Below are 11,028 nucleotides of genomic sequence, written 5' to 3'. Positions count from 1 at the left end.
GTCAATTGTGATTTACTAAATAAGTTTACTTCATATATTTTAGTCAAATTAACCTTATATGCTCATCATGATCATACATGTGCATGTACGCATGTATCTAAATACTACATGTAATGACAAGATCTCAAAATGAGCTATTTTTTTTTTTGCAGTTTTGTACTAGATGTAAGAAGTTTCAAATCCTTATATCATATATATATATACATGTCTAGATTTAGTTTCTAAGGAGACGAAGGACAATAAACAACAAATTTAAGATGCACAAGTATCGCAGTCCTAAAAGATCCCATCTAAGTAGTGGATTAAGAATGTAATTGTCTTAAGAATTGATTTACAAGTTTAATTTTGTTAAATATGCAATATACCAATTTACAACATGTGTCTTTCATATGTCATAAGGTCATGTAAAATATAGGTACACATGTACAAATGTGTATGTTTATGTCATGTATGTCATATGTGTATCAATCAAAATTACAGAAAATTTAAAATACAAATATATAGGTAATTGTTCATGTAGCAATCAAAATTACGGAAAATTTAAAATACAAATATATAGGTAATTGTTCATGTAGCAATCAAAATTACAGAAAATTTAAAATACAAATATGTAGGTAATTGTTCATGTAGCAATCAAAATTACAGAAAATTTAAAACACAAATATATAGGTAATTGTTCATGTAGCAATCAAAATTACAGAAAATTTAAAATACAAATATAATATAGGTAATTGTTCATGTAGCAATCAAAATTACAGAAAATTTAAAATACAAATATATAGTTAATTGTTCATGTAGCAATCAAAATTACAGAAAATTTAAAATACAAATATGTAGGTAATTGTTCATGTAGCAATCAAAATTACAGAAAATTTAAAACACAAATATATAGGTAATTGTTCATGTAGCAATCAAAATTACAGAAAATTTAAAATACAAATATATAGGTAATTGTTCATGTAGCAATCAAAATTACAGAAAATTTAAAATACAAATATATAGATAATTGTTCATGTAGCAATCAAAATTACAGAAAATTTAAACTTATATTCATTTTTGTACATGTACATATATTTTGATAAGCATGATAAGGTGACAGACATGTAAGGTCTGTTGTGTATATGGAGGATAGTTGTACATGTGATTTTCTCATTGGCAATCATCATGATCATAACACATCTACTTATTTTTGTAATTTCTGAGTCTGATAGATTAGGTTTTTTTTTCATATTATTTTCCTATTGCATGTAAAAAAATGTAAAGGTTCACGTGATTATAAAATTGTTTATTTGATAAAGAAATAACAACAATTTGACTGTGTTCAATATGTTAAATTAATGAAAGGACGTTGAAGTCGTACAGCATAAGACCAATAAATGGTGACAAATTATTTAACAGCATTAAATATATTTCTACATTAATAATACGTTTTAACCTTTTATGTTGACATTTGCCAATATGACAAATACAGATTTCATTTTGCGGTAAATCGTGTATTTTACATCAATTTACAGAAGTCTGTATGCAATTATCAAAACTGTTAAAAAATGGAAATGACAAAGTAATTTAATGATATTTTCATTTTACTTTTTTCGGTTATTAAAGAAATTACAGTCTCAAATTATACTTTATTTGGTGATAATCTTTAGATATCATGCCAGTCTTGTACCCAAATTATTAAAAAATTGCCTCAATGCGAAACATTTGTACAATACCCAAATCCCGAAAAAAACCTGTATCCAGTTTCTATTATAAACTGTTAACAAAAAATTTAAACTCCCTTTATCATGTTTATTAGGACATAATTAGTAAAGACCTTGCTTAACAGTTCACAAACTGACCAACAGAAAATCTGTAATATTTTTGTTTTGTAATTGAGTTTTTATTTTACTGACGTATTAAATACATTTTCTCATATCAGATTTTGTAAATAACAAAATTATTTTGTAACACAATTATATCATGAGCTATCAAATGTAAGGGTTGGCTTAGATTTTGACAATTTTTTCAAATTTAATTGAAGCAAATTGATGACAATTGTCGAATTAAAGTAATTTGTAGTAGTATAAGTTAAATATTACGTGCATACAATATAAAAAATAATGTACTTATCTAAATTGGACGAACCTTAACCACTGAACGGTTTACGTTTAGTGTATCACACCAACGTAGTTTATGTTACATTACATATGTTAGAAATTGAGGCGTATAAATAAGAAAGATTTTCATGTTGTTCTGAACGTTTTAGAATGTTGTTTCTATTGGCTTTATCACTTTTAGTTCTGAAAGGTACGTACACTTATGTAACGAATTGCGTTTCAAATAACCAGTTTCACCTGGTATCCATTTTAAAAAACCTCCCGTAATTAATATTGTCTTTTTTTGTTTAGTAACGTCATGGGATAACAATTTACTATCTAAAAAAAAAATCAAAAAATTCATGACGTCTCCGGTTAAATTTCTCACACAGGCTAAATAGTTTTATAGGCAATTAAGAAATGGCTGGGCAATGCTTTCAGTTCATGCCATTGATATCAAAACTTATGAAATTCGTTTTATACTAAGATGCCGACAAACGTTTTATCGCTACTTGGAGATCGTATAATTTGAACATCGGAAAACCACTCTCGCTTCGCTTTGTGTCTATTTCTTATTGAATCATAGCAAAGTTTATGTTTATTCTAGGGGATTCACATTCACTACCTCTTTTACCAGCAAGTGATAATTGTGAAGAAAATTTTGTGTTTATTCTAGGGGATGCACATTCACTTCCTCTTTTACCAGCAAGTGATAATTGTGTAGAAAACTTTGTCAATCTCTTTAAATGTCACAAACTACCTGCACTAGATGACTACATATACAGTTTTGCTGCTAATGGTACAATGCTGGAATTGACTGATGTACACAATGCATTTAGAACATCTGTTAATAAAGACATTGTAAAGGATATTTGCAGGTATGAAGGGGGTTGGGTGATGTCAGATGTCTACAGAATGGAGAAAAAATGAACATCCAAATGAAAAATGGCGTGATACCTCATTCCCTCGCTATGTATATAAAGTGTTATGTTATTTACTTAAAACAATTCTTATAAATTGTTTCCATGAGGAATCTATTTGAGGTAGATAAAGTACTTCACCGACATCAAGGTTATCGTTTGGCGCTCCAGTTGCGCGTATGTCAACTGATAAGAATCAATCCTGGTGATCAGATGAAAGCATTTGGAAGTCTATAGTTTTCACAGGTACCAGGATTATAACTTAGGACGTCATACGCGCGTTTCGTCTACAAAAGACTCATGAGTGACGCTCAGATTAAAATAGTTATAAAGCCAAACAACTACAAAGTTGAAGAGCATTGTGGACCCAAAATTCAAAAAAATTGTGCCAAATACGGCTAAGGTAAATCCTTAGTTTTTCGAAAACTTCAGTGTTTTGTAACAGGAAATTATAAAAATTATCATATAATTGATATTCATTTCAACACCGTAGTGCTGACTACTGGGCTGGTGATACCCGCGGGGACGAAACGTCCACCAGCAGTGACATCGACACAGTGGTGTAATTAAGAATTGAATGCTCTTTTTTGTAAATTTATTGGGGTGTAAAAGCGTTGACCGAAGTACATTTTGTATGAAGCGCGGAAGCGCTTCATACTAAAAATGTGCGCACGGTCAACGCTTTTAAAACTCTATAAAGTTACAAAAAAAAAGCATTCAATACTTATAATTACATTTTTACCTATAGGATCATGAAAACACGCCTTTTATCAAGTTTGTATTTCATTTACCTGTGCACTTTATTGTGGGACCTGAATGAAAAGTTTTATTGTGTGATACAACTGCTTGAGTAATAACACGTAATGTACAGTTAGCCAATCAGAATAACGTATTATAGTGAAACATACATTTAATGTAATTATATAATAATAATAATAATTGATGAAACATAAAAGTAATAATTCCTCTAAATCATAGGACATATACAACTTTAGTCATCTCTTCCTTGGTCTATCAACCCTTAATGGTTCTAAATGTAAGAGAAAACAATCTTGTCATTAACTATCACGGTAATCATGGGTATTTACAAATAAGGCAAACAATTATCCATCCGATTATGGTTATGATAGTTTAAGAATCAATAAACAGATATCTTACGATGAAAAGAGGGGAATGATTCCGAGTGGGAAATGAAAAGCCGTTAGTATAATATAACTATGGACAAGGTCAGGAACACACACTTAAGGCAAACAACACATCATAATACACTAGACAGGACACTAAAAACCTGGGCTATACGAATCTCACAACAATCAAAGATTAAAGTTGGATACTCCAATATGGAAAGCAGTTTCTGATCCAAAAGTAACACACGTTGTGTATAAACTTGATAAGCACTTCAAACCACCCGAATAAATGCCTTAGATGAACTGTATCACAGTTGCGAATTTACGTTGAATGGAATGATGTGTACTCACTGGATATATTTGCGATTTTTGTTCGCATGTTTACGACACCTTCTGCATTTTGGAACTCGTGTTGACTAAGCTATGCGCTATTGGCGTAATTGTTTCTACAATTTCTTAGATGTAATTATATTTAAAGTTTGCATATCAAGTCGTTTTGTATGTATCCACCTTTTGTTTAAAAACAAAAAGGACTTAGTGAACGATTTTTGCAGAAAAAGAAGATCTGGATAAATTTCATTCATTGACACCACTGGTAGTTAGCATAAATCAATCAATCAATCAATCAATCAATCAATTAATCAAAAATTGTCACTTAAGTAATAACACACCGAAATAATTTGTGGGAACATTTTTTTAATTCTTTTTGCTTGATATTTTTCTTTATCACATGTACATTATTTGTATTTATTATAATACAATATTATTCATATCATTTTCCTTACAGTTACATGGAAGGGGTATCTACCTGTCTACAGAACAGTTACACATATCTGCAATCGCACTGTCCATCAAAAATGGTTCAGATTGCAGAGTCCTTTATTCGACTAACAACAGCATTGTGTGACCTTTATGAAGCTGGTAAGTATAGTTATCATTAGGCAGGCAAGTCATAGACCCAATCATAAGCTGACTTCAAAACTGCTAGACAAATCGTGTTTGTACCATGGAAGTATTATATTGATATTAATGCTTCCATGTTTGTACTAGCACTGTCATTCTAGAAACACGATATCCCACACACTGTTCATGCAACGTTCTTATATTATTTTATTAGGTCTTTCCACTTTTCGTGGAAATACCTTTTGTTTTTCTTCTGATTATTTTTTTTTCTTTTCTTTTGCCGTCTGAGATGCTTTTTTGTCTTACGACATATCGAATGGATTTTTTGGCCAATGATGTTGTACAGTAATGGGGGTTTTAAAACTCACCCTGTGTGACCTAACACTTATTCTTATAGGAGTTATCTCCCCGCATCCCCTTTTTCTTGTTATCGCTATATCTCTAAAACCGTAAAAGATTTTAGCAAACTGTTTTCACCAAATTGTTCGTCTACTATTGAGAATGATTTGGTTTAATTTGACTTGAGTGAACGGAAGACATCTTATGGGAGTTATTTCCCTTTGAAAATTAAAGATAGACGATTTGTTGGATAAATTCATACGTTTTAAGTCGTAGAGGACTACAGTCTTTTGATATAAAGTCCTTGGTCTATTTGAAGGAAATTGAGGTCAAGGTCAAAGGTCAAGGTCATGTTATAAATTTTGAATTTTGCCTGTTATCGTTATTCCACAGAAACTGTGACAGTAAATGATATGATGTGTTTGCCAAATAACTGTTTACAATAAGGCGCAACTTCAACCTATTTCAGTCAAAGTGTTTTGGTTAACCCTTATAGGAGTTTTCTCCCCTTATGTATTTCAAATCAGTATTTCTCCACAACCATACAAATGATTGACCTGGGGTCTTTTAATTTGAGATCACTGACCTATGACCTTGAAATTGAGGTCAAGGTCAAAGGTCAATTTGACGTTCTAGATTTTGACCTTTGCTAAAAATGATTTTCTGTTCATAATAAAACAATTAAGTCTTCTGCATATACCTATTAATCTTATTTTTTTTATATCAATTCGAAGAACCAAATTACATCAACAAGGAGTGACACAGCTGAGTGACATTTTCTAACATCGATTTTTAAATTTCATTCTTATTATCGAGGTGGAAAGACCTTCAATTGTTCTCTGAAGAATTGATTTTTAATTGTTATTTGGTTATGCTTCGAATAGGTCAGGTCTGATCAGAATTCATCTATTTATGTATTAGGTATCATTTTTTAATGTTTTTATTATAGAATTGCTGTATGTAGGAAACAAGGTGGAGATGTAAGCTGGATTTGTTATCCATTGATTAACTGATTGGTGTTAAACGTCACTTTCATCACTGTTGTGATATGTCGCGGCGATAAGTTTTTATTGATGGAGGAAGCCGGAGTGCCCGGAGAGAATCACCGACCTTCTGTAGGAAAACTGACAATCCTAGTCAATTAAGATTTGAGTCGAGAGCACCTGCCCTATGTGGGATTCGAACTTACATCCTTTGTGTGACTTGTGTTGACTGCTAGACGATAATGAATATTTCTTTATAAAAATATGAAGGGAAAAAATTCTTTATAAAATATGAACGGAAAATTAGTACTGGCCCAATGTAAAAAATGTACAAATATCTCTTCTCTGCAATTTATTTGAACATCGGGTTATGAGTCGAACACTTTTCGAATATGTTAATTACACATGTCTTTGGTGGGGCTTTGTGTTTCCAAAAGATATACTGTTGAGTAAATGTGTTATTCTGCGTAATTGTTGTGATTTATAGATATCAACATGATGGTGCAATGTTCTAACCAGGATAATAGTATTTTAGTGACGTATGTAAGCTGCATGGAAGGAGCCTATCAATATCTAAGTCGACATACATTACACCAGTGCAGGTATATAAAATATACATTTGTGAGGCCCCTCATGGGGGGGGGGGGGGGGGTCCTAGTAATCACATAATCACCATTTTTTGCCAATATAATCACATAATCATTAAATATTTGCTTATCTTTAGTAATCAAATAATCATAAACTAAAAATACAGTCCTAGGTAATCAAATAATCATGAAATATTTGGCTTAATAATCAAATAATCATTAAAAAAACGGCCAAGTAATCACATAATCAAAAACCCCATGAGGGCCCTCATTTGTAATAACATTTCCATTCTCTAAATCACACAATAGTTTCTGATTGTCAAGAAAACCGTCACTGTTATAAACATAAGGGCAACCACCGATATTAGTATTTGGTTGACACAACATTGCATAGAAAACCAATTTAACAGAATTAACATCGCAATTTTGAAACTTTAAATTACTCACCCGGAAGTGAATAATTGTGCTCCGTAATGGTAAGCAGATTGTGTTGTCCGCTTGGGTGGTTGGATCGTAACACCCCACGACAATTATAGATAAAAACTCAATGAAACAGCTGGCATACAAGTAAAGGCGCTAGAAAGCTAAAAAAAAAAAAAAAACAAAAAAAAAAAAAAAAAAAAAAAAAAAAAAACAAATAGCAAAATAACAAGTCAAAACAAACAATCAAAAAAAAACACAATCAAAAACGTAAATCTTAAACCTCCGATTGCCCGTAAAACTGTATTACCTGAACACAATGTTTACTGCTGTACCCACATTTTGACATTGTTACTTATTGTGTCTGTTTGTTTTGTTCAAATATCGTTGTCAATATAATGGAATTTTATTTGACTGACATGCAAGTGAGAGGTTTAGCTAGCTATAAAAACAGATTTAATCCACCATTTTATACATAACAAAATAACAAAATCCCGATACCAAGTTATGAAAATGAGAGTTACTATCCATTCGTTTAAAGTTTTTTTTTTTAGCTTTTTATTTTACCAATTAATATGAGACTTTCCGTTTTTCATTTTCCTCGGAGTTCGGTATTTTAGTGATTTTATTCTGAACTATACTATATCTACTTATCATTTACAGCATGGTTCAGCGTTTTCGAGATTGTTTGTACCAGTTTGAGACCTGCTCCGAGAGTCACACAATGCGGTTGATGACGATGTTTGATGAGTATAAAGACGATGTTTGCTTTATATTGAAAGAATTAAAGAATTAGTATCGAGAATCATCTATAGTCAAACCAGCTTCAGAGACCACCTATATTAAGCAAATACCTGTGTTAAAATACCACTAATTGCAGATCCCTCTGTAGTACATTTCATATATATTGAACCTGTATTAAAAGACCACCGGTCTTAAGAGACCACTTTTGGGCTTTCCCTTAAGTTGTCTCTTAAAACAGGTTTGACTGTATGTTCTATTAGACAAACGGAAAAAGTTATACTGCCAACAAAGTTCTTTTCGATATCAATTTTGTTCATCTTATTTTATTTTTCAACCGAATATTGAATTATCATGAGCAGATTTTTGATGTCATAGTTAGGGCATTATGCATTTGGTAATTTCAGCTTTCCAGAAATTACATTTTTTTCAACGGAATTGCTTCTGTTACAAATAATAATAAAAAATCAGCCAAAAACTGTTTTTTAAATTTGAAACTGCAGCATAAGAATAATGAGATGTTGAATGATTGACAATAAGACAAGTATCCACCATATTTCAGATGAAGTCGATGCTAGCAACTATAGGTTAATGTTCGACCTTCACATTTGAGAAAAAACAATACCGTAAAGTTGGCTATAAAAGACACCAACATTCAAATTATGAAACAATTCAATTAAGAAAAAAAGAATAAGATAATAACAGAGACTTGCCAGCAGCAACAATACAATAGACCTCCAAAAAAAAGAAAGAAAAAAAGCATGGCACTGGACAGGCATACAAAAAAAAAATCCACACACAGACACGTACTACACGGAAAACTAAATATTGTGCAAAACGGAACCTCAAATCATATATTGGAACCAAAGGCTTTGTTTTAATTCGGCTTGCTTCGATGACCAACAAATACGTACATGTTTTAAATATTATTAAAGTATTCAAGAAATACAGTGACCCCCCCCCCCCCCGCCCGCAAAGAGTCGTAGCAGATTTTTGGCAAAATATCCACATGCCTACACCAAGGATTTGTATAGTCTTTCTATACAAATCCTTGCCTACACTATTTGTTTTTGACCATTTTTTTTTTTTATTAAAACATAATGACAACGTTTTCTGTCTATTATACTTATATTGAAATTAAAAAAAAAAATGCAACTTACTTTGGTTCAGATCATTCCAATTTCTACCAACAATTTCTTGAATGAATTTTAACATACTCAGATACTCAAAACCCAGTCATTTTATTAATTATTAGTTACATTACATGATTTGTGTATTAGGTGTTATTTAGTCGACTTTTCTCTAGCTTTTTACTTAGTTTTCATCCGACCTTCATGAAACACTTGCAAAAAGTGGTGCGTCACTGATGAACAAGTGCGCATCCAAGTCCGGTTACAATGCGGACATTAAATCAGATGCCTTGTTTAGAGAGAATGCCACGCTTTCTGTACGTCAATAGATATAAGAATATGCGATATGAATTTCAATGGGACAACTCTCCATCCAGGTCACAATTTAGAAAGGTAAAAAAGTGAGAATGGAAATGGGGAATTTGTCTAACAGACAACAACCCGACCATATAACAGACAACAGCAGTAAACCATTATAGGTCAAAGTACGGTCCGCAACACTTGAAACAACTCTTTGAGGGGTCTGTAGATGGTTCTGTTGAAAAGGGAAAATGATTGTCCCTGTCCAAAAAAAACCGATTTTCAAATGGCATTCCAAATTACTAGACCTTCATCCTGGAAGACTCCCGTTACAAGACTTACCTGTTGAATTTATTGTACAAAGTTTAATTGTGTGGTAAAACATGAATGAACTGTTTGCCACTGGAAATTTAGCAAATAATCAACCAATCAACTAGCTTTTAGATCCGGCTACATAGTTATTTGAATTCCTAGTATGAGCAGTACCAAACTTTTCGAAACGAAATGTGTGTGTAGATAAAAAAAATACCTATAGATTGACGATTATAAAATGCGGTACTTTATCAGTGAGGTGTATATATAATTGTCAAATTATTAAAATTGTTCGATCTTTTCTTTGTGTATAATAAATGTTAATCTTTTTGAAGTTAAAATACAATATTTAGAAAAAAAAATTATGCTTAAAACCGTTTTTCGTCGGGCAAAGTCACCATGTACCCCTACCCAGTATCGGCCTAAAGTGATTCCGTATTATATACCAGCCACTGGAACCGCAATTAGGGCCAATACTTTGTTGGATACCTTATACGTATCTACGTACAGAACACTAGCATGCACATTTTTTTTGGGGGGGGGGGGGGGGGGGGGGCACTGACTATCTAAGAGGAGGACCGCTCAAGTCAAAACTATCAGAAATATATGATTAGGTCAAAAAAGTTTCCATAACTTCTTCGTCTGTCATTTTTCTTGGAATTCCCGGCTGTTTTTATCAACCAAATTTTCTCTTTTGTCACCTTGGTATGAATTCCACTCTTACATTACAGACGGCCATAACTTCACATAAAAATCATACAATATGGGAAAAGATTACATTTTTACCTAAGCAATATAAGAAAAGGTATACATACATTTTTAAAATCTAAACAATATGAAAAGGGCGGGGCAACAGAATCCTAGCGGCACCCCTATCAATTAAGTATTTATTCTACATATGGAGGGAAACACACAGTGCTAATTAAGTTTGGGGCAATATATTTTGTAAACATGACTTTACGGAACAACCATTTAAAACTTCAAGAAGGGGACGGGGGTATGATTTTTCTTAAAAAAATATATTCTGCTCTCCAATTTGATGAATAAAAAAATAACTAAACATGTCCTTAATCAGACAAATACCCCCATACGCCTATCTTTATTATCAAGTTCAATAATTACTCCCTGAGTGGTACACCGCCATTATTTTTTTACGTACATGAACGTCGTTCCGTGACGTTTTTTCTT

General features: G+C 32.0%; 1 protein-coding gene across 2 annotated transcripts; it reads left to right on the top strand.

The window, feature by feature from the left end:
* The first annotated feature begins 2,106 nt into the window (after positions 1 to 2,106).
* Positions 2,107 to 8,576, top strand: LOC139488935 (uncharacterized). Of its 2 annotated transcripts, none has more exons than XM_071274918.1 (5): positions 2,107 to 2,289; positions 2,755 to 2,956; positions 4,913 to 5,046; positions 6,838 to 6,952; positions 8,021 to 8,576. In XM_071274918.1, the coding sequence occupies exons 1-5, from the start codon at positions 2,250 to 2,252 to the stop codon at positions 8,151 to 8,153; spliced, it is 624 nt and encodes a 207-aa protein (XP_071131019.1). In that variant the 5' UTR covers positions 2,107 to 2,249; the 3' UTR covers positions 8,154 to 8,576. The 2 variants fall into 2 exon arrangements, with proteins under 2 accessions (XP_071131019.1, XP_071131018.1); XM_071274917.1 differs by having other exon boundaries at positions 2,141 to 2,289; positions 2,686 to 2,956.
* Positions 8,577 to 11,028: the final 2,452 nt, after the last annotated feature.

The sequence above is a fragment of the Mytilus edulis genome, chromosome 9 (assembly GCF_963676685.1).
Source record: "Mytilus edulis chromosome 9, xbMytEdul2.2, whole genome shotgun sequence".
In the NCBI taxonomy this organism is placed as follows: Eukaryota; Metazoa; Mollusca; class Bivalvia; order Mytilida; family Mytilidae; genus Mytilus; species Mytilus edulis.
This window is presented reverse-complemented; position numbering and strand designations above follow the sequence as displayed.